General features: G+C 43.2%; 1 protein-coding gene across 2 annotated transcripts in view; it reads left to right on the plus strand.

Annotated features, from left to right (window-relative positions):
• LOC143504294 (NACHT, LRR and PYD domains-containing protein 3-like) overlaps nt 1-22569 on the plus strand; it is a 75314-nt gene that overhangs the window by 12955 nt on the left and 39790 nt on the right. Inside the window, exons 10-13 of one of the 2 annotated variants that reach the window (XM_076995805.1) lie at nt 1088-1258; nt 2137-2310; nt 4607-4653; nt 5064-6135. In XM_076995805.1, coding sequence (XP_076851920.1) covers nt 1088-1258; nt 2137-2310; nt 4607-4653; nt 5064-5590 — 919 coding nt within the window. In that variant the 3' untranslated portion in view covers nt 5591-6135. Of the gene's footprint in view, nt 1-1087; nt 1259-2136; nt 2311-4606; nt 4654-5063; nt 6136-22569 lie in introns of those variants that run through there. The other variant, XM_076995804.1, reaches the window with a different exon arrangement.

Genomic DNA, 22569 nt, shown 5'->3' on the forward strand with positions numbered 1-22569 from the left:
TACATTTCATTGTGTTACGGTGACAGCTCCGGACCCCTCCTTGTGGGCGTGTCGTTATGTCATCTGTGTGCTCAAAATAAACTCAATGGCTAAAATATATATGTTTTTCAACACACACACACACACACACACCTGCATAGAAGTGACAAACACACAGGTTGTAAAACAGCTCTGCCCCAAGTGTGTTATTAATGTTCCAAATCCAGACATCTACACTACTGTGAAAGAAAATGTGGCAATATCTTTTGATTTCATTTACACATATGACAAATACCCCAATATTAAAATGACATGTAATGAAAAATCCACCTTTTCAGTGCTTGTGCACACACATTTGACAACATTATATCAAAGTTCAGAGCTAAACAGGTTAGGATTATTAGGTTTAATATTGTGGAGGGTGTTTGGTGGTGTAGGATCATATGTGAGGAATGGATATGAAACCTCACCATGACAGTAATTTATTATAAAGCACAGGGTGAAGCCTCCACTACAGTTACTGGCCTCTGCTTTGATACTTTTTAATCTGTTAATGTAATTAATTTCATCCTATTTTACAAGATACTGTGATGTGGGGTACATATTAGTCACAAACGTACACAGACTTAAACACACTTTGTTTATTGAAGTAAATGGAGGAAACAACTGGGCAGAGGGATCCAGACGTAATCAAAAGTCAATGTCAAAAAAACAGTCCAGGTCAGGTACACACAAAAAGAAGAAAAAACAGACAGAGGTACAAAAAGGGAGAATCCAGGAGAGCAGTGAACTAGACAAACTGGGTCGAACCACAAAGAGAATAGAATGCAGGAAAAAACTTTATGTATGCTTTCAAAATGTCGGCAATACTTCACAAAGAGTTTAGTGAGTGTCGTGATATAAATAATATCCTATGATGAGAACCAGGTGTGAACTAGTACTGAGGGGAGGAGGAAAGGGTCAGACGACGTGGGGCATTCTGGGAGTTGCAGTCTCCAGGGTTGAGCTGCATAACAGATACAGAGGATAATTTAATCAGCAGTTCAGATTCTGGAATCCAGCATCATCTGATTGATCTACATTTTGTACTGTATTTACTCCTTTACAGACTGTCTCTCTGTGGTCTCACTGAGGAGTCTTGCAAATCTCTCATATCAGTTCTACAAACAGAAACCTCACTGAAACAACTGGAAATTAATAATAATGACCTACAAGATTCAGGAGTGGAGCAGCTCTGTGCTGGACTGAAGAGTTCAAACTGTAAACTGGAGATTCTCAGGTGAGTTTTCTGTCAATTTAATCTGGAATGGAAACAGTAAAGTGTGGTGGCACTACAGGGTTTTAATCAATTTAAGATTAATATTTATGTACTTTTAAAATGTCAATTTCCTTTTAAAAATAATAAACTTCCTTTGATTACACTATAAAAAATCCTACCACAAGGCAATGCAAGACAATTTCACACTTTATTATTTTATGAGGTTTTCTTTCTTTATTAATTCCAAATATTTCCTGTTAAAATTAAATACATGAACTACATGTCATTGACGGAGTCCTTGTCCAAATGTATGTGGGTATTTATGGAAACACACACTCCTACACACCGCTGAACAGACACACTCCTACACAGACCTGACTGAAACACACAGCTTGTAAAACAGCTCTGCCCCAAGTGTCTTATTAATATTCCAAATCCAGACGTCCACATCCACAGTACTGTGAAAGAAAATGTGGCAATATCTTTTAATTTCATTTACACATATGACAAATACCCCAATATTAAAATGACATGTAATGAAAAAACCACCTTTTCAGTGCTTGTGCACACACATTTGACAACATTATATTTACATTTACATTTACATTTATGGCATTTAGCAGACGCTCTTATCCAGAGCGACTTACAAAAGTGCTATTATATCAAAGATCAGAGCTAAGCAGTTTAGGATTATTAGGTTTAATATTGTGGAGGGTGTTTGGTGGTGTAGGATCATAGTTGAGGAATGGATATGAGACCTCACCATGACAGTAGTTTATTATAAAGCACAGGGTGAAGCCTCCACTACAGTTACTGGCCTCTCTAGCGCCCCATACTGGCTGCTCTGCAAATGCAGTGAGGACACTGTCTTTCTCCCTCTTTTTCCCTCCTTTCTGCAGATTGTCTGGTTGTTTGGTCACAGAGGAAGGCTGTTCTTCTCTGGCTTCAGCTCTGAGTTCAAACCCCTCCCACCTGAAAGAACTGGATCTGACTTACAACCACCCAGGAGACTCAGGAGTGAAGCTGCTCTCTGCTAGACTGGAGGATCCCCACTGCAGACTGGACACACTCAGGTATGTAGAAATCCCCTTAAACACCCTGTGTGTGAACACACACTCCAAATGTGAGAAGAACAGTGTCATACATAGAAACAGCACACATGACACATACATGGTCTTATTCCTAAAATACATACAGTATCATACATGACACCAGTGGCAGCTCGTCAGTAGGGGGCGCTGGGGTGCCGCCCTCATCAAATTATCCAGAGAAAAAATGTTACTTAGACATATGAACTTATGTAAATTATATATTGCAAAAGTATTATGAAACTAGTAATACTGACAATTATCGTACATTTAAAAAAAGATCAATAATTCTATCTAGATGTAAGCACAGGTGGTCACACCTGCTTGGCATTGCTGCCTGACGCACCTCCGACGGTGCCATTGTGTGGGCTGCAGGGTCGTCAGCTGGGGGGGGCACCCTTCACTGATGTTTCGCTCCATTATCCCCCAGAACATCTCTGGGTGGTGGAGCAGCGACAGGGACGTCTCCCTGCCGCCCCCTGCAGCCTGCTGAAGGATCTGTATTCACCCCACTCTCTGACCCCAGCGTTATTATTGTTGTGTGTGGAATGAGTCGCAGGGGACTGTGCATGTCAGGGACGTCCATCTCCCTGACTCAAGCACAAGTACTGACCGCATACCAGAACGTCTCCCTCAAGAGCTTCTTTCCCCCATGTGCCATCCTTCCTTCTGAGCCACAGCCAGAAGCTCCCTTCCTCACCCTCCTCTGCAGGGTCGCGAATAGCTCACCTCCTGTTAGGGCCTGTGACACCCAGAGTTTTCAGTAGCCTCTGTGTGGATGTCCCAGTGAAGCCCATGCATCTGACCTCCACTGGGAAGATGAATGGTCTCCACTCAGCTTGTGAGCACGTTGCTGCCAGCTCTGCGTACTTGTCCTTCTTCCGTTCGTACGAGGACTCCATGTGCTCCTCCCATGGGACTGTCAGCTCTGCCATGATGACGGCTTTGGCAGGTGCTGACCAGAGCACGATGTCTGGGCACAAGGATGTTATAGTAATCTCTGCTGGGAATTTCAGTTGGCGGCTAAGGTCGGCTGCCAACTGCCACTCACTTCCTAGCGACAGGAGCGACCGCTCTGTCCCCGTGCTGCACCGTGCTGTCGTCCCTGACCTGGTAAACTGGATCCACATCGGGGAGGTGGGTAGGCTTGCTGACCGGTTTACCTGCTGTCTGCGGGCTTCCAGGATCTCTGCGAGCTTGCGCAGGACCTTGTCATGCCGCCACCTGTACCTTCCCTGTGACAGCGCTGTCTTGCATCCGGAGAGGATGTGCTTTAGGGTTGGACTTGGGAAACTACAGAGATGGCAGTGTTCTTCTGTGCCAAACCAGGTGAGAAGGTTCCGGGGGCTCGGTAAGGTGTCGTATGTGGCCCTAATCCGAAAGCTCAGTCTTGCCTGGGGAGTTCTCCACAAATCGGCCCAAGTGATGGTTCTGTTTAGCACAGCCTCCCAAGTAGTCCATCTGCCTTGCTGTTGCTGGCTCACTGCTGTAATCTTGTATGTTTCCTCCTCCATCTTGGCAACTTCAGAGATCACAAGATCCTTCCTCTCCTTCCTGGTCGCTTTGGACCAGCTCTTTGGTGCTACTGCCCATCCCAGACCAGATCTGCCCAACTGTGTAGCACCAACGATCTCCTGGTGCTTCAGCCGTTCCACTGCCTGGTCAACTGCTTGGGATGCATTCCACTTCCGTCCAGTGCGAATCTGAGGGTTGGCAGCTCGAATTGCCGGGTCCGTGGAGTCTCTCAGTTCGAAGTGGAGTCTCACCTTCTCCTTTTGTCCACTGAATGTCTGTGACATTACATGTGTACCGTATACTTCCTGTGTGTGGGGCGCTGGACTAATGGGTGTCTATGTAGGTCCTTAAACTTTTGGCAAGCATGTGATCTGGAGAAGCTCTTTAATTGGTTGCCTTAAAGTTTGCTGCGGGACAGAGAGCTGCGCCCCGGACACACCTACTTTTATCAGTAGCCTATCAGTATAGTTAATTATTGATCCTGGAATATTCTTTAAAGGGTTTGACTCTATACACAAGGCAGTGAATGTAATCTGTGAAGTCTAGACCCTATAGAGGTGTGTGTGTGTGTGTGTGTGTGTGTGGGACAGACAGTTCAGTTATCTAGGTGCATGTGTGTGTGTGAGTAATAGAGCTTTCTTCCTCAATTTCTATATTTCTCTCAGGACAGAGCCTTCAGAATAAAAAATAACTGTGTGTGTGTGTGTGTGTGTGTGTGTGTGTGTGTGTGTGTGTGTGTGTGTGTGTGTGTGTGTGTGTTCTTTAGGGTGGATCATGCAGGGAAGATCAGTCTCAAACCAGGACTAAGAAAATGTAAGCAGTTATGTAGTTATGTAGTTACACACACACACACACACACACAGATATGCACAGATATATACACACACACACACACACACACACAGATATACACACACACACACACACACACACACAGAAAATATAACCAGCATGTATATATATATACACACACACACACACACACACACACACACACACACACACAGATACACACACACACGCGCACACACACGCATGCACACGCACACACACGCATGCACACGCACGCACACACACGCACGCGCACGCACGCACACACACGCATGTACACACACACGCACACACACACACACACACATACACGCACACACACACACACACACACACACACACACACACACAGTATTTGTGTCGTCTCCTCTAATGTATCTTCTTGTGTGCAGATGCGTGTGAGCTCACACTGGACCCAAACACAGCAAACACACGTCTCTCTCTGTCTGAGGGGAACAGAAAGGTGACGTATGTGGAGGAGCAGCAGACGTATCCTGATCATCCAGAGAGATTTGATTACTGTTATCAGGTGATGTGTAGAGAGAGTCTGACTGGACGCTGTTACTGGGAGGTTGAGTGTAGTGGAGATGCTGGTATAGCAGTGACATATAAAGGAATCAGCAGGAAAGGACGCAGTGATGACTGTGTGTTTGGACACAATATAAAGTCCTGGAAGCTGCGCTGCATTAATAACAGATACTCTGTCCATCACAATAATAACCACACGTACATCTCTGCCCCCTCCAGCTCCAACAGAGTAGGAGTGTATCTGGACTGGCCCGCCGGCACTCTGTCCTTCTACAGTGTCTCCTCTCACACACACACACTCACACACTTACACACATTCCACTCCACATTCACTGAGCCCCTCTATGCAGGGTTTGGGTTTTGGGGTTCTGACTCCTTAGTGTGTTTGTGAGCTAGAAAAACCTCCTGTGTACTGGAGCAACACCTGAGTCTCCATGGAAACACACACACAACTGGAGAACAAAATCTCTCTCTCTCTCTCTCTCTCTCTCTCTCTCTCTCTCTCTCTCTCTCTCTCTCTCTCTCTCTCTCTCTCTCTCTCTCTCTCTCTCTCTCTCTCTCTCTCCCCCTCCCTCCCTCCCTCCCTCCCTCCCTCCCTCCCTCCTCTTTTTCTTGCCTCAACAGTTACTGTCTTCTCTGCATTTCTAGGTTTAGGGGTAAATGAAGTCCTGTGATTACATGCAGAGTAGTTAACCGTGGAGTGTAGAACCTGCTTCTACATTTTACTGTTTTATCCAGTATTTTACATTTATGCAGAAATTTCCCTGCAGTTCCGGTATGTGTCCAGTAGATGGTAGCAGACAACCACATATTGATATACAGTATCATAACTGGGCAAAGTATAGGATTTTGTGTGTGATTTTGTAAAGTGTTTTATGTTTTGGTGTGATGTACATTTGCTTTCTTCTGTCCATTAAAGAGAAAGACTGAAATTTACTCCAGTCCTATGGAGTGAGATTACTGTCTTTAATACAAGAGAGCAAAGATGAGGTTCAATCGAGCAAGTAAGACACACTGAGCAAAACAACCGAGCAAAACCAGTGACAGTGAGAGCAGAGAAACAAGAATCACACAGTTAAGTGTGTTTGTTTCACTGTTTTAAGCACACGTTTGTTTTTGCTTGATTCTGTTTTCAGTGCACTTTTCAGTTTTTTGCTCACTTCTAAAACTACCACACAGACATTTTATTTGAATTTTAACGTCATTTGGACATTAATGCCAACCTAAAGAACATTGATAAACATTTCAACCACTTTGTGCTTGCAAAGCAGAATCTGAGAACAGTTGTAAAAGAACTTGGCCTCCTCCAGCACAACATCATTCAGTCTGAACCCACTCGCTAGAGCTCCACACACCACATGAATCAAAATCAAATCAAATCAGATTTATTGTCACATCACCAGAGTACAGGTACCCCGGTGAGTGAAAAACTTGTGTGCATGTTCCACAATTTGCAGCAACAATATTACAAAGATGTATAAATTACAAACAATTTAAACTATGTACATTTAAAGCTTACTCTGTATGTCTTAAAAATAAAAATAAGTATTTGTTCTAATTAGTGGTGGGACTTTAACGCGTTAATTTCGATTAATTAATTACAGGAAAATTAACGCACTAAAAAAATTAACGCATTTAACGCATGAGACACTTTTGCACCGTGAATGTTTCTCAGTGCACGAGTTCCAGACATACAGATTATATGGACGCACAATAAGATGAGCATGATGGAGATGAGTGAAGACGCTACGCTGGTGGATGGGAAATATAAATATAAGAAACGTCCAGATGGAAGTAAAAACAAATATAGTGTTATTTGCATTTTATGTAAGAAGTTCGCTTATCACAGGAGCACTTCCACCCTTCGTTACCGCCTCAACGCAAAACATGTTGGTAATGCGCAGGTCAGTAATGATCACTTAGCTGATAAATGTATTCCTAGTACGATAGGGTGAACAAACGTCCGTATTTCACATCCTGTCCCGGGGTTTTTTTAAGTGAGGAAATGTCCTGGTTTTTAAATTACCTTCATTGGACCATTAAGACTGATTAAACCTAATCAAGACTGGATTAAACTTTCGCTAGTGACGCGCGCGACTCCGCACACCTTGCACGAGCGGCGGAGGCGTTTATACTGTAACGTTGGTTAAATACCAGGACAGTTTACTGTTGACAACTCGTCTCTTTTATTTAAACATTAATACAAGCGAACTCACTCAAGAAAAATAACCGAATCCTCTCTCTCACTCTCGCTCTCGCTCCTCGCGCACTTTTCCACTCGCACACACAACTTAACTTAAAGAAACAGTAACCCAATAATCCCTTAAGGATCATTACAATACTTTACGCATCACATTATTTGGTTATTGTGAAGAGTGCCCTAAATGTGGCTCTGACTGGGGATCACTGGACCTCTGTTAGCAACAAGAATTATCTTGGTGTGACAGCTCATATTATAGATGATGAATGAAAGATCCAGTCATTTGCTTTGAGCATGCAGAAGATCACTAGGCACTATGGAGATGCCTGTGGCAGAGGCCTGGGAAATTAAAGAAAAAGTCTACCATCTAAAATGGTATTAAAAAACACCTGATTTACTTCACTTCTTCTTATTCTTCCAATATCATGAGCAAAGCTCCCAAAATTAAACATTTTTGGTCAGAATTTCCAGTGTTCTGAAAACTGTTTGCTTTGTTTTCTGCACTCATCTATTGGTCTGTGTAGTAGACTGGTGGAAAAATAAACAAGATGTTGACGTTTATGCTTATGTTCATTGATTCATTCATAATTCAAACTTAAATTAATATTTCCCACGTTAAATATTAAAATGCGATTAAAATGCGATTAATTTCGATTAATTAATTACAACGCTTGTAATTAATTCGATTAATTTTTTTGATCGCGTCCCACCCCTAGTTCTAATTCATGTTTTGGTCTCAGCTGCATTCTCATTTGTATGAGAACGATGGGGAGGACTTTGGTCCACCCAGCTTAGTTTCTGCAAAAAACAGATCTACAATTACCAAGCAGTATTTCTTCCCTTCACTTGGTGTGAGCTCTACAAAATCTACAAATGGTCAAACAGATTCTCAGGTGTTGGTTGTGCTGCTTGTTGCATCTGTGTTCCTCTCCCCACATTGTGTTGTGCACATAAGTGGCTCCAGATGGCGGCGCACATAGACGCCGCGGCTCAGAGCTCTCATTCCAAATGACGCTTTTTAGTGTTGTATATAGTTTTACTCTTTTATTTCTGCACTATAAGTTATTCCCTTCAATCTGGTTCGACCCACATAAGTATCAACAGATTGAACATGTTACAGAATCTAAACAATAACTAGACTCCACCACCATATGAAATTCAGGAGGAGCTGCTCCACACATCAGTTCCTGCATGGATCACAAACCGAAGCAGCAAGCAGCGCAGGTGGAGACGAGACAGGAAGAAAAAGCGGGACAAGCGGACCGGCATCCAGGCTAGGCTAGGCTAGGCTAAGATACTCACCCGACAGACCAGCAGTGCCCAGTCTGTTTGTGGAGAACGCTCAGTCCATCGTCAACAAGATGGACGAGCTCTTCACGGGCTGCAAAATGAACATCCAGATGGCGTGTTTATAATAGCAGGGGACTTTAATCACGCCAATCTGAAAACTGTGATGCCAAAACTCCATTAGTTCATTGACTTTGAGACCAGAGGAAGCAACATTTTGGATCAAGTTTGTTACAATATACCAAAGTGTTACAAAGGGACGCCCTCTCCCCAGCTTGGCTGGTCTGATCATATCAGTCTGCTTCTAACTGCATACACACCACTCATTGCAAGAGTGAAGCCCACAGTCCACAAAAAAAACAAGATTACAAGACTGCTTTGAGGACACAGACTGGGAGATTTTTAAAGGGACTACCACTCACAACAACCACACAGACCTCAACACCTACACTCACACTCACAACAACCACACAGACCTCAACACCTACACTCACACTCACAACAACCACACAGACCTCAACACCTACACTCACAACAACCACACAGACCTCAACACCTACACTCACACTCACAACAACCACACAGACCTCAGCACCTACACTCACACTTAGGGCTGTCGCGGTGAAAGAATTTCCACTGTGGTAAATTAACGGTGCTCCAAACCGCGATATGCTGTATTATCTCCATTTTTGTTGTTTTCACAAACATATCCTGATTTAAGTGCTATTATAAACACGTTTTATTGCAATTGTTATTATTAAGAATATTATATTTTATTACACAGTTATAGGACAAATTAAACGTCTTGCATGTTGAGTAGCCATGTGCTATGCACAACAAACGTAAACTATTGAAAGTCATCATATGTATTATTATTTTTTTATCATATTATTTATATATTTTTTAACACGATTTAAGAATTTCTGTTATAATTTCAACTTTTTTATCATCTTGATATTCTATTGAATATATAATTGTCACAATTTTTATAAAATGCAAATAAAACTGTTTATAAATTGTGGAAACAGCAAAATGTGTGAATAGTGTTTTCTTTAATCAACAATAAACATCTGAATAAATAAACTTTTAAATACATCAGTGCCAATCAGTGCTTATAATATAAAACAGTGCTTACTTAAGTGCTCATTCACATAAAACTATACATACATACATATAGAAACATTTTTACATAAACTATTTACAAAACGTCAGGTGGGTGTTTGAATCACTGACCCTGTCCAGCACCTCTTCATCTCCTCCACCCACTGCTCCACTTCTTCCTCCACCGCCACGCTGTGGTCCGGGGCACTTTGGGCCCAGGCTGTGTGGCGGGGGCAGTTGGAGTGGCGGGGGTGGCAGAAGCTGGAGCAGCTGTGGCGTCATCAGAGGTAAGAGGATGGTGGCCTCGGACGCGCTGGGAAGCCTGTCCGGAAGCGTCCGCCTGGATGTTGAAGTCGTAGGCAGGGTGGGCGTGCGTGGGACGCTCCGGGAGCTAGCTCAGCGCGGGAGGGAGGGGTTCTCCACCGTGGGAGTGCTGGACTGGCCAACGCTCAGGCGCAGAACCTCCTGTTCCTGTTTCTTCTTCCTGGCGTTGTACCTGTAACAGAAATCAGTAATCAGCCTGTACAGCTCTGTTACGACTACTCTAGGCTATAGCCCTAACAGAGAATGAGTATAATATGGAAAAGAGGGAGTGAGATAGATATGAATGAAATGACGAATTTATTCAAAATATGGCCAAGGGATGTAACTCCAGGACACGACACAATGCTCAAAATAACAAACAAAAACGTCTCTAACCAAAATAATATCAACTACCTAACCTGATGCGATTTAAAGAAATGAAAGTAAATAACAATAACCTACCCTAACTACCTATGACAAAACAAAGAGAACGGTATAACCAAAAGAGCGTCGTGTCCTTTCTTCCCGTCTGGGCCGAACTAACAAGCAGGATATTTATACTTATACACTATTTACATATATATACACATAAATGATATACATAAACACATACAATATATACACCAGCTACCAAGACCAAAAGGGGCAAATCCAGACTCAAGTACAGGGACGAAATAATTCAAAGTCAAATACCAGAAAACCAACCAAACAATCGAACGAACGCTATAACACACCACACGCCAATCTGGAGAATAATCTCACCGTCTTGCTGATTTGATGGTCTTTTAAAGGCGGGACTGTGGGTCTTGGGTGGTGGACAGCCAATCCACAACAACCAGGAAGCGAATGACATACACGGTGGGAGGAGACACACATCTGGACCTGTAACGTCAGACACGAACACCACAACGTGTTCGTCGTTATCTTGTGTCTACGTTTTCACGTTGTGTTGAATGTGTATGTTGCTCGTGCGCTATTGTGCGATTTACGTGTCTGCAAATAAACGTGACGTCTGTTACGACAAAACGGATTCTGTGTCTCGTCCGTCTGCCGCCGCCCAGCGTCACAGAACGACGAACCGACCAGAGACACCATGCCGGGATACACCACCCGACCCAAGAAGGGGAGGAGGCCCAGCAAGCACCACCACGCCTCTTCCCCTGCACAGCACCGCGGCGCCCCAGTCACCCTTGAAACGATGCAGCAGGACGTGTTGTGTGACGTCATGCTGCTTCGGGCTCGGGAAGCCAAGACGGAGGAGATGGCGGACTACTTCCGCGAGACCGCGGTGCGGTTTTGGAAGGAGCGTCACCCCTCTCCCTCCAGGGACCTCTCACCGCTGCGGGTAGGCTCCCTCATGCTCTGCTCCATGGAGAAGACCCCCAAGAGTGAGTTAGGGGAGGGGGACTCCCTGAGCGAAGAGGAGGAGGAAGACGAGGGCGAAGAACCCGCTCCCTCGGTTTATTCCGCCCCCACCATATACTACGGTGAGGGTGAAGAGGGAGAAGAATCCTACCCTCCGTCCATATGCTCCGCCCCCACCATAAACTATGGTGGGGGAGAAGAGGATGCAGAGGACTACCCTCCGTCGGTGTGCTCCGTGCCCACCATAGACTATGGTGGGAGAGAGGAGGGTGAAGAAGGGGAAAACGAGGATTACCCTCCGTCCGAGGGTTCCTACACGGAGGAGGAGTAGAGCCCTCCCCCCTCGGAACTGTCCGCCGGGACGGTGAAGAGGAGGAAGTGTTCAGAGGCGGGCTCATCCTCCGAGCGCTCTCCAGCCAGCGACATGGACTGGTCCCGGGGTGGCAGCTCAGGCAGCCCATGAACTGGAGCCGTGGCAGTGATGAGGAGATGGAAGCAGAGGAAGCCACTCCCACTGCCAGGTCCGGAGGGAGATCCCCGGGCGAAGAGGGATTCCTGTACGGCCTACCGAGGGGTGGGACTAACCACGCTGCGCCTGGCACGTCAGCCAACCGCGCTGCACCTGGCGCGTCCGCCAGCCACGCTGTGCCCGGTGGAGGGTATGCAGCAAGGGCAGGAGGAGCACCGCCCACCGCAGCGCCTGCAGCACCGGTGGCTCCCGGTCTCTCTCCCCTCATTGCCCACCTCCTGGCGCGCAGCCTGGCGCCACTGTCATGTGTGTCTGTTCCAGTGTTTGTGAGTCTACCCGTATGTGTACCAAATCCCCTTTTCCCATTTGTGCCGATTTGTGTAAGTATGCCTGTTTGTGTGTTTGTAACCGTGCCGTTGTGTTTGTCCAGCGTCTTCTCCCCGATCTTCCCAGGGAGGGTGTTCTAGGTGGTTCGTGGCGGACGCTTCGCCGAGGGCGGTCACCTCCCAGACGCAGGACGGAGCGCTGCGGATCCGCCCATCTGCCCTGTTGGCACCCCGGGACGGGTAGTGCCCTTGGAGGGGGCGTCTGTCACGGTGAGGACCCCGGCCCCTCCCCTTTGGGAGTGTGTTCACGTTGTCCGCGTGTACCTGTCTGCGTCTGTGGAACCGTGTGGTTGTGGTTATGTCTCGTGATTAGTCGTTGCACCTGTGGCTCGTCTCGTCGTCACGTGGGGCTTGTGTGGTTTGTCTATTTAATGTGCGTTCGCGCAGTGTCGTGTGTTCGTCGTTATCTTGTGTCTACGTTTTCACGTTGTGTTGAATGTATATGTTGCTCGTGCGCTATTGCGCGATTTACGTGTCTGCAAATAAACGTGACGTCTGTTACGACAAAACGGATTCTGTGTCTCGTCCGTCTGCCGCCGCCCAGCGTCACAGAACGACAAATGTAATTCCATGAGAGCCATACTAACGTAAGTTGTTGAGCGGGAGGGGGGGGGGGGGGGGGGCTTGTGGCGAACGTAAGTTGTTTATTCTCCCGTCTCGGTTCGCCAGTACGGTGAGGCTCAACGTGAGCGGCAAGAAATTATTGGATTGTAATACGTTTATATTTTAGCATTATTATTTTGAGTAAAAAATTGTCTCCGAGCCATATGCAGCCATTGAAAGAGCCATATATGGCTCGCAAGCCATAGGTTAACGACCCCTGAACTATATCATTAAATTTTAGCGCATGTTTTTTAATAAACAGTTTATTGGTTGATTCATAATATCCTGCTTGGTTGATAATTCATATTGCTTTTTTCTGCAGCATGAAAATTGGATGTATGTTGGTTTTATATGTGTGACGTGCGGGCAGGACGAAGGACGAGACACGGAATCCTCCAGATGACTGACGTCACTTTTATTTGTAACACGTATTATAGCGCTGTGAAGCGCACAGAAAACAAACACAGGCACACGACGTGCAGACTTAGACATTGACGAGCACAGGACACTGCGCGAACGCACATTAAATAGACAAACCACATTAACCTCACGTGGTTACGAGACGATTCACAGGTGATGCACATTATCACACGACATAGCCATCACCACGGAGTTCCACTGACGCAGACAAAGCACGTGGACAACGTAAACACACGCCCAAATGGGAGGGGCCGGGGTCCTCAACGTGACAATATGCATTTCCCCATACCTCCACACAATAGGTCATGTATGGTACTATTAAGGAACAGTACAGTATATATAGTGAATCTTGATTTAAAATATGTTTGGTTTTATACAGTATTGCAATAGTTCTGGACATTTTAGTTTTTACATTATTTATGTGTGGTTTCCAACATAACTTATCAATTATCACCCCCAAAAATTTATTTTCTTCATGAGTGATACGATTCGCGGACTTACTTCCCTCTAGACTAGGGTGACCAAACGTCCGTATTTCCCGGGACATGTCCGTATTTCAGGTCCTGTCCCGGGCGTCCCGGGATATTTTTTAAAACTGAGGAAATGTCCTGGTTTTTTAATTATGTTTAGGGCTGGGTATCGATTCAAATTCCAAGAATCGATCCAATTCCGATTCTGAAGATTAAGAATCTATTTATTTCGATTTAATCCGATTTAATCGATTCGATCCGATTCGATCTAATTCGGGGTTTAGTGTTAGTGTTTCCTGACTGTGTACAGAAGCAACATGTTAAAACTAGTATTATATCGATATTAATCAGCAAATAGTTACTGGTAGTTGATAGTTACTGATGGCTGGAAGACTGGTGAAAAGGGTAATCATTAGGGGTGTATTCAACTAAGAATTTTCATAGTCGAATCTGATTCGTCAGCTTTTCCCTTTAGTCGACTAATAGTCGAATCGGGTTTATTATTATTTTTTATTTATTTAGAGCACCTTAAATGAGACCCCGTTCTCATTCAGGATTTTTTTCCTCTACAAAGTAAAAACCTAAAACACTCAGATAAATGAATAAACACGGTAGGTTGGCTTTATTCAGCTTTTATTTAATTACTTATTTTTTATGAAGCGTTAGAGAACATTAACCGTCAATGCGCATTGCGCATATCGAACTGTCAGACAGGCACTCTGCAAAATGTCAAATATTTTAAATAAAATATGCCTGCCTGAAAATATTTAAAAAATTGACACACAACAGCAAAAAAATATAAGGAAAGGTTCAAGTAACGGGGTTTAAAAGCAAACAACAAAAAATGTCTATAGGCCTACTTGCCGAGACGCACCGCGACGAGACAAGATGACACGACCGAAACGACAAACGGCTGAACTGTTTTTTTTCGCCTCACGCGTTTTAAATGGTATGCCATGTTGGTTGTTGTCGTGCGAAATGAAAGACGTTGATGACATAACTTGCACTTTACTTTGTTTGATTCATCTTTATCTTTTTCAAAATACTTTTTAAGTTTTTTAGTAGCCGTTATAATCTCGGTAGATGCTGCGTATTCTGTAGCGTGTTCAGCTCCGCTCATTTGGATTGTGCAACTGCAGGGTGTGATTTATTAATGTGTAGTAAGGAATATGCCAATTGTTAATGCGCAAACATAATTTTTAAATATGTATTAACATAAATTAGGATGATTTTATTTGACAAAAGGCTATATATAACGAAAACAAAGACATTTCATGTAACAACTAATGCTTAGCAGCATCCTTGGGCACCTCCATGCAGTTAGAATGGTACATTCGACTATGACGTTCATAGTCGACTAGGGGGTTTAGTCGACTATAGTCGAATCAGCGACTATTGCAGGTCACCCCTAGTAATCATAAATCTACCTTCAAGAAAGGTAATCCAGGACAATAAACAGAAGACATCTTTGAGGTGTTTATATCTGCAACAGTGGACTCCTACTGGTACACTAACCAGTGCATTATTATTATGATTGAAATAATTAAGAATTCACCCAAAAGCTGTTGCTACCAAATGCATTTTTATTTTAAAAGTGCTCACACTTAATAAACTGAAAGTATAAAATGTAAACGTGTATTTTTCTTTAAAGTGAGAATATAAGAACAGAACTGTCACGTTACGGTCCCCGACCCCTCCCTTTTGGGCGTGTTAACGTCGTCTGCGGATCTCCGTGGGTGCGGGTGCGTCTTGTGATAATCCGTCTCACCATCACGTGGGGTTTATGTGGTTTGTCTATTTATTGTGCGTTCGCGCAGCGTCGTGTGCTCGTCGTTGTATGAGTCACACATGTTCTATGTTAACGTGTTTTATGTGCACTGTCTGCGCGTAGGTAAATGTAATAAACGTAACGATTTGGAAAGTGCAAAGGATTCTGTCTCGTACATCGCCTTGCGCCCAACGTTACAAGAAGAACATTTTAAACTTTTTAAAACTGTAAAAACACTGGGTAAACTGTGAGTGACATGGACTAACTGTAAATAGTCACTGACACTGGATAAACTGTCCTTCTGTTTTTAGATTTCCTATTTGACTATCGTCGTTACCGGCACTGTCCGACGCCATGTTGTTTTACAGTTAGTTAGACCGAGCACGCCTGCGTGAATTCAGTGACAAGGCGGGGGTAAAAGTTCGCTAAAAAAATCGATCTTTGGACATACGAATCGATTATCAGATCATAATATGCGAATCGATTCTGAATCGGAAAATTGATTTTTTCAACACAGGCCTAATTACGTTCATCGGGCCATTAATTATACAGGGACTAGGACCCTGAGCACGGCGCTGCATGACACGGAATCCCTGAGCCTCATCAGTTGAGCCTGATCGTACTCAACTGGCGGAGAACCAACAACTTACGTTCGCTCAACAACTTACGTTCGCCGCCCCCCCCCCCCGCCCCCGCTCAACAACCTACACAGTGTCCTGGTTTTCCCATACAAAAATATGGTCACCCTACTCTAGACCAATCAGGTGGCTGCATTTTGGAGCTGAAATCCAACATGTCTGCGCCTCTGCAACACAGAGTAGTGGAGATAAATTTACGACAACACTGTCTTCAAATGTGCTTAAAAGGGTGCAAAACAATGTTATATGCATCTTACACATCTTTAAAAAAAGAAGAGGCAAATGCATTTTCATGAACGCAGTGGGACACGTTCAGGAATAGCGTCAAACGGTGGCTTGGTTTAAAGGGTGAGAGCCAGAGGACAGCAGAAACATATAAACATTGTATAGAAATGGAGTTTGAGAATATTCCCGAAGATGCTGGTATCACCCCACTAGCTACCACCATTTTATACACAAAAAGCGCTTGGATGCGACAGAGAAGCGAGTCACACATTCTTCTGAAGCTCAGGATACGGACAGATGCGAGTCTCTCCATCCCCTGGTCCTTCTACATCTTCCCCAACAAAGACACTTGGGTCCAGGATGGGCTTGTCCTTGTGTTGGTCCTGTGCGTCCTGCATTATGCATAATATGCAAGAAAAAGTACAAGTATCTATCTGTTGGAGGCAAACGCCAGAAGGACCATCTGTCACAGGCAGAAACGTTTTCAGCAGGTAAGTAAAAAAAAATACAGTTATAAAAAAATTATTCAACATGTGGAAGGCTAAGTAAATAATTTATACAAATTAAGCAAAATAATATTATATATATATATATATATATATATATATATATATATATATATATATATATATAGAGAGAGAGAGAGAGAGAGAGAGAGAGAGAGAGAGAGAGAGAGAGAGAGAGAGAGAGATCTGAAAGGTAGCATATTAAAGAGCACCATTTGCCACTGTTTGTCCCTGTTGTGGAAATGAAATATCTTCTTTCTTTTATTTTTTAAAGGCCTATTGCTGAAAGCTGCCACGATGAAGGAAGACACTAGCATACTTGTTCATATTCAGGACAAAGACTGTGTATCCCTGGAGGTGCGATACCACAAGTCCTGTTACAGACAGTACACCAGATTCTTGTCAAAGTCCACTGCAGTGACTGGGACCCCAGAAGAAGAACAGTAAGTTGCTATATTTCATATTGCATCAACTAATAATTCTCTGCCCTTAGTCACACTGTTTATTTATTTTTTGCAGAAATTAGTCAACTTATGATGCCAGCTACAAGATCTTCTGTGAAAAAGTCATCCGCCATAGAATAATTGTAAACCAAGAGATACTTACAATGACCCAGTTAAGAAGGATCTTCATAAATCTGGTGAAGGACCATGAAACACTTGATGTGTCAAACTACAGGTATTTTAAATTTCAAAATTATACCATCTTTGCTACTTAAAAAATGTGCATAAAACATTTTTTGTTTATATATATATATATATACACATTTACATTTACATTTATGGCATTTAGCAGACGCTCTTATCCAGAGTGACTTACAAAGTGCTACGTAGTTGCTTGGAATCTCCAAGGTAGTATAGATAGTCCTGAACACAAGGTACTCTAAGCTGGAAAAACCACTAGACTAGAAAGTCATATGATACCTAACAATTATGCCAAGTCATTATTATACCTGAATATACACATCACCTAAGGAAAAAGACAGTAAGCAATTCCTATAACCAAATTTTGCACAATACCTGAGAAAAAACAGTAAGCAATACCTGTAACAAACACCTGAGGAAAGAGACGATAAAGCACAATAGACGAAGCATAATTACGTAAAGTGCACTTGAAAGAGGTGGGTTTTCAGTCGGCGTCTGAAGACAGCAAGTGACTCTGATGTTCGGACACACAAGGGAAGTTCATTCCACCACCTTGGAGCCAGAACAGAGAAAAGTCTGGATGCTTGTCTCCCATGTGTCCTGGATGATGGAGGCTCAAGCCGCGTCATACTTGAGGCGCGGAGGGCTCTAGGTATGCTTCTGGCTTTTACCATGGCCATCAAGTAAGGAGGAGCTGGACCATTCTTTGCTTTGTAGGCCAGCACCAGGGTTTTATATTTGATACCCTCCTCATTCCAAACGTCCAGTATGCTGGACATTTTTTTTCTGCGTTTTTTAACTCGACAACAAGTTTTTCAATGTCCCACCCACTTTTACGGGTTTCTGCCCAACAAGGGCTTTCTATTGGTTGGTCAAGTACGTTTCGGTTTTTTTGATTGGTTGTCGAAAATAGTCCTGGAAATGGCAACTCCCGAGAAAGACGTACACCGCCTCCGTAACCGAACAAAACCCAAGTTTTTCTTCATTATTCCATATTGATAACTGAAAAGTCTTTGTACATATGTCATTTTAGACGTATACTGATACGAAAAATAATTATAGCAACAATGGAAAGTTATTTTCACAGTCCCAAATTTCGAGCGAAACATGTATGTCCAGCTATATGGACATTTGGAATTAACCTATAGAATGTTGCTAACTGAAATACAAAATATTTATATGTACTTCCATATTAATATGTATTTTTTACTGTAAAAATGTATTACATGATTCCCCTAACACTTAACATAGAAAATGCATTTGCTCTGGATCTTGTGTTAGTAGTAATAAATATTGGATGTTTTCAAACTCATGTGGAGTCTATGCCCTTAATTCCAAATGTCCAGTATACTGGACACTGAATATCTTAAAATCTGTATGCAATTGAAAAAAAAATTATTGTGACTTTTAAATGGCTGCAGCAAACATATTTATTTGCAAGAAATCATTTGTTTTTGACGTGTCCTCTCTCGGGTCTGAGGAGGATACACAGTCATGCCCGAAAGTATTCATACCCCTGGCAAATTTTTACTTAAATTTACTTTTATTTAACCAGTAATTATATTTTTGACTGGAAATGACACAGGCATCTCCCAGGAGATAATACGATGATGTACAAGAGGCATCATTGTGGGGAAAAATATTTCTCAGCTTTTATTCACAATTGAACAAAAAGTGGCATGTCCATAATTATTCATACCATATGAAAACTGTCACAATATATATATATATATATATATATATATATATATATATATATATATATATATATATATATATATATATATACAGTATACACACTCACACTTTTAATTTGAATAATTTGAAGAGGAGGAGGAACGGACGGAGTGAACGGAAATGACGGAGTGACACGTCAAGCAGCAAACCGGCAGAAGGCGGAAGCTTTGAAACATGGCGGCAGGCAGCTGCTAAACAAACTTAAAAATATTTTTATTACCCACTAACTTAATTTAAGACAACCTAAAAAAATATATATATATAATAATAATCTCTGTGTTTGTTTTTCTTTTACATAGGTATCAACGAACGCAACCACTCTGGAGCACCACAAAGATTTGGACAATATATTTACGTAAATTGACAATTGCTTCGATAGAATTATCATGAGCAAACCAGACAAGACCCCATCGACCAAGAGGAGCCGTGCCGAAGCTTCCCTGGGAGCGGCTTCCCCACACACCTGTAACACGGTGGACATCCTGGAATCTATCAACACCAAACTGGAAATTCTCCACCAAGAGTTTCAAGCGTTGCGAGAGTCGGTGGAGTTCAGCCAGCAGCAAGTGGAGGCACTCGCTGCTGAAAACACGGTTCTTAGAGAGTCGGTGAAATCGCTCACCGAGGGAATGACCCGACTCTCTGAAGAAAACAAAAAAATAAAGGAAACTGTCATCGATCTTCAGTCCCGCAGTATGAGAGACAATCTTATATTTGCAGGTATCCCGGAGAAGGCGGACGAAGACCCCGAGACTACGGTGAAAACATTCATACAGACTCACCTAAAAATCTCAGAGGCAACCGTCAAAAGCATCAGCTTTCACCGCGTTCACCGCCTGGGGGGGAAACGGCCAGATGCGCGGAGACCCAGACCGATCGTGGCAAAATTTGAACATTTCAAACATAAAGAACTGCTGAAAAGCTGCGGTCGGGAGCTGAAGGGAACCAACTTCAGCATTAACAATCAGTTCCCCAAAGAAATCCTGGAGCGACACAAGGTCTTGTTTCCCATCCGCAAGAGTTTCATCCAGGCAGGTTCCCGGGTTGTAATATCAGTGGATAAACTCTACGTGAACGGTCAACTCTACCGCGACACCAACACAACACCATGGCTGTTCTAAACAGGTGAACTGTATCAACACCGACACCAACTCCTTTCTACACATTACTTTTCGCCTAGAACAATAAGACATGTCTAAGTTTAAATAACTAATGCCGGTCTAATTAGCACCGTACCGTATGTTTTCCGTCATTAGTCCTAGTTGTTTATACTTTTTTTGTTGTATATGCACTTTCAGTGTACGTCTCCTTTTCCCTTCCCCTCTCTTTTTCTCTTTCTACACTCACCCAGCGATTTGTTCACCCACTTTCAAGACTGCAATGTATTGTATGCACACACACACGCACATGCAGGTAGGTATGCAAAACAGACACACACGTAGACATATAGCACAATCTCACACTAACACACAGGAGATACACACACATGACCGATTCATGCAGGCACAGACACACACACTCAGGCATATAGCGCAGACGCAGACACATACACGAAACATTCAACACAGGCATACAACACAGAAGTGCAACACACACACCTTTAGCAACCATCCAACACTCAAACAAGTAGTTTGAACATTAGTTCACTGAAGTTCGTCACATGGAATGTACATGGAACTGGTTCGAGGGAAAAGAGATTGAAAATTTTTAATCGGCTAAACGACTTACAAGCAGATATTGTCTTTCTACAGGAAACACATATGTCCAAAACACCTACATACACACTGACCTCTCCTCAGTTCCCACACTTGTACTCAGCCTGTTACAACTCAAAACAAAGGGGGGTGGCCATATTAATTAACAAAAGGATAAGCTTTTCCATTAGCAACAATATAACAGATCCAGATGATAGATACATAATACTTAACCTATCCATTCTAAATATGCGTTTATGTTTTGCTAATGTGGTAGGGCTGTACTGTTTGCGAGCTTTTAATCTGTGAATGGAGTTGTCCGATGGTAATTTAATTCTATTTAATATATTCTACAATTTTAATTATAGCCATCACGTGATCCGGCAGCGAGGTTAAATGGCGCAGGTGCGCGCGTGTGTGACGTCTGTTTTCTGGTCTCCAGGAGTGTGTTTGAATATAGCGTATCACGGCTGAAAGTTCAAGGTGCTTGGATGTGGTAGATCTAAGCTATCTATTCGAACGGAAACCGGTCTCCAGCCGGATTATTAGTGAGTGGCTGCGGTAGACACCTTGAGCATCATTTCGGTCACATAGAAGTCCGCTTCTGTCCGGACGATCGGTAGGTAGCTCTCTAACCATTGTGACTGGCTTATACGTGTTGAGCGTAGCATCCCGATGTTAATATGCAGATTTGTTTCACATTTCGGGAGTTCCGGGGACCAGTCGACTACACTGTCTAGAGCAGGTGAAGCGCAGTGGAGTAGCGTCGTACCTGGACCACCAACAGGCCAAGCGCGCACCTTTCACAGGTGTTTTAATTGGTAGGCTGTCTGTGTGTGTTTTCTCAAATGGGATACTTGTATTGTTCATGTAAGGATACCTTACGTTCGTAGTGTTTGTTTTTTAGAGAAAATAATGCACAGCTAGTGCAGTATGTTCATATAGCTACATCATAGGCAAAGCAATCCTATTGACCATTACTGACGAGAAAGCGGTGAATTTATCTGATTGCCCACGCGCCGGTGTATAAATACTGGCTTTATGTACCTCTTTAGTTTGATGTTTTATGTCTTATCATAATATTTTAATACTTGTTACTAAATAAATTTTTTGACATGTGGAACAGCTTGCCTACTCATTTATTTGGGTATCTGTGGTGTGGGAACCTCCCCCCGGTCACACTAACATATATGGACCGAATGTTGACGACCCCTCCTTTTTCCACAATATTTTCACTGCACTCTCTGATCACTCTGACACCAAACTAATAATAGGAGGAGACTTCAACTTGGTACTTGATCCAGATATCGACAGGCTCAGTACAGCAGTGAGTCAAAGGAACTGGCAGTCTATAGACACCCTAAAACAATATATGAACGATTTTGGGCTCTCTGATGCGTGGCGTTCACACCACCCTACTCTCCGGGACTACTCCTTCTTTTCGACAGTACACCACTCACATTCTCGTTTAGACAACTTCTTAGTTAGCAATTCCATTATGACAGATGTCACAGACACTCGTATTCATCCTATTACTATAAGTGACCTACTATA

Source organism: Brachyhypopomus gauderio, unplaced genomic scaffold (assembly GCF_052324685.1).
Source record: "Brachyhypopomus gauderio isolate BG-103 unplaced genomic scaffold, BGAUD_0.2 sc254, whole genome shotgun sequence".
NCBI classification, from domain to species: Eukaryota; Metazoa; Chordata; class Actinopteri; order Gymnotiformes; family Hypopomidae; genus Brachyhypopomus; species Brachyhypopomus gauderio.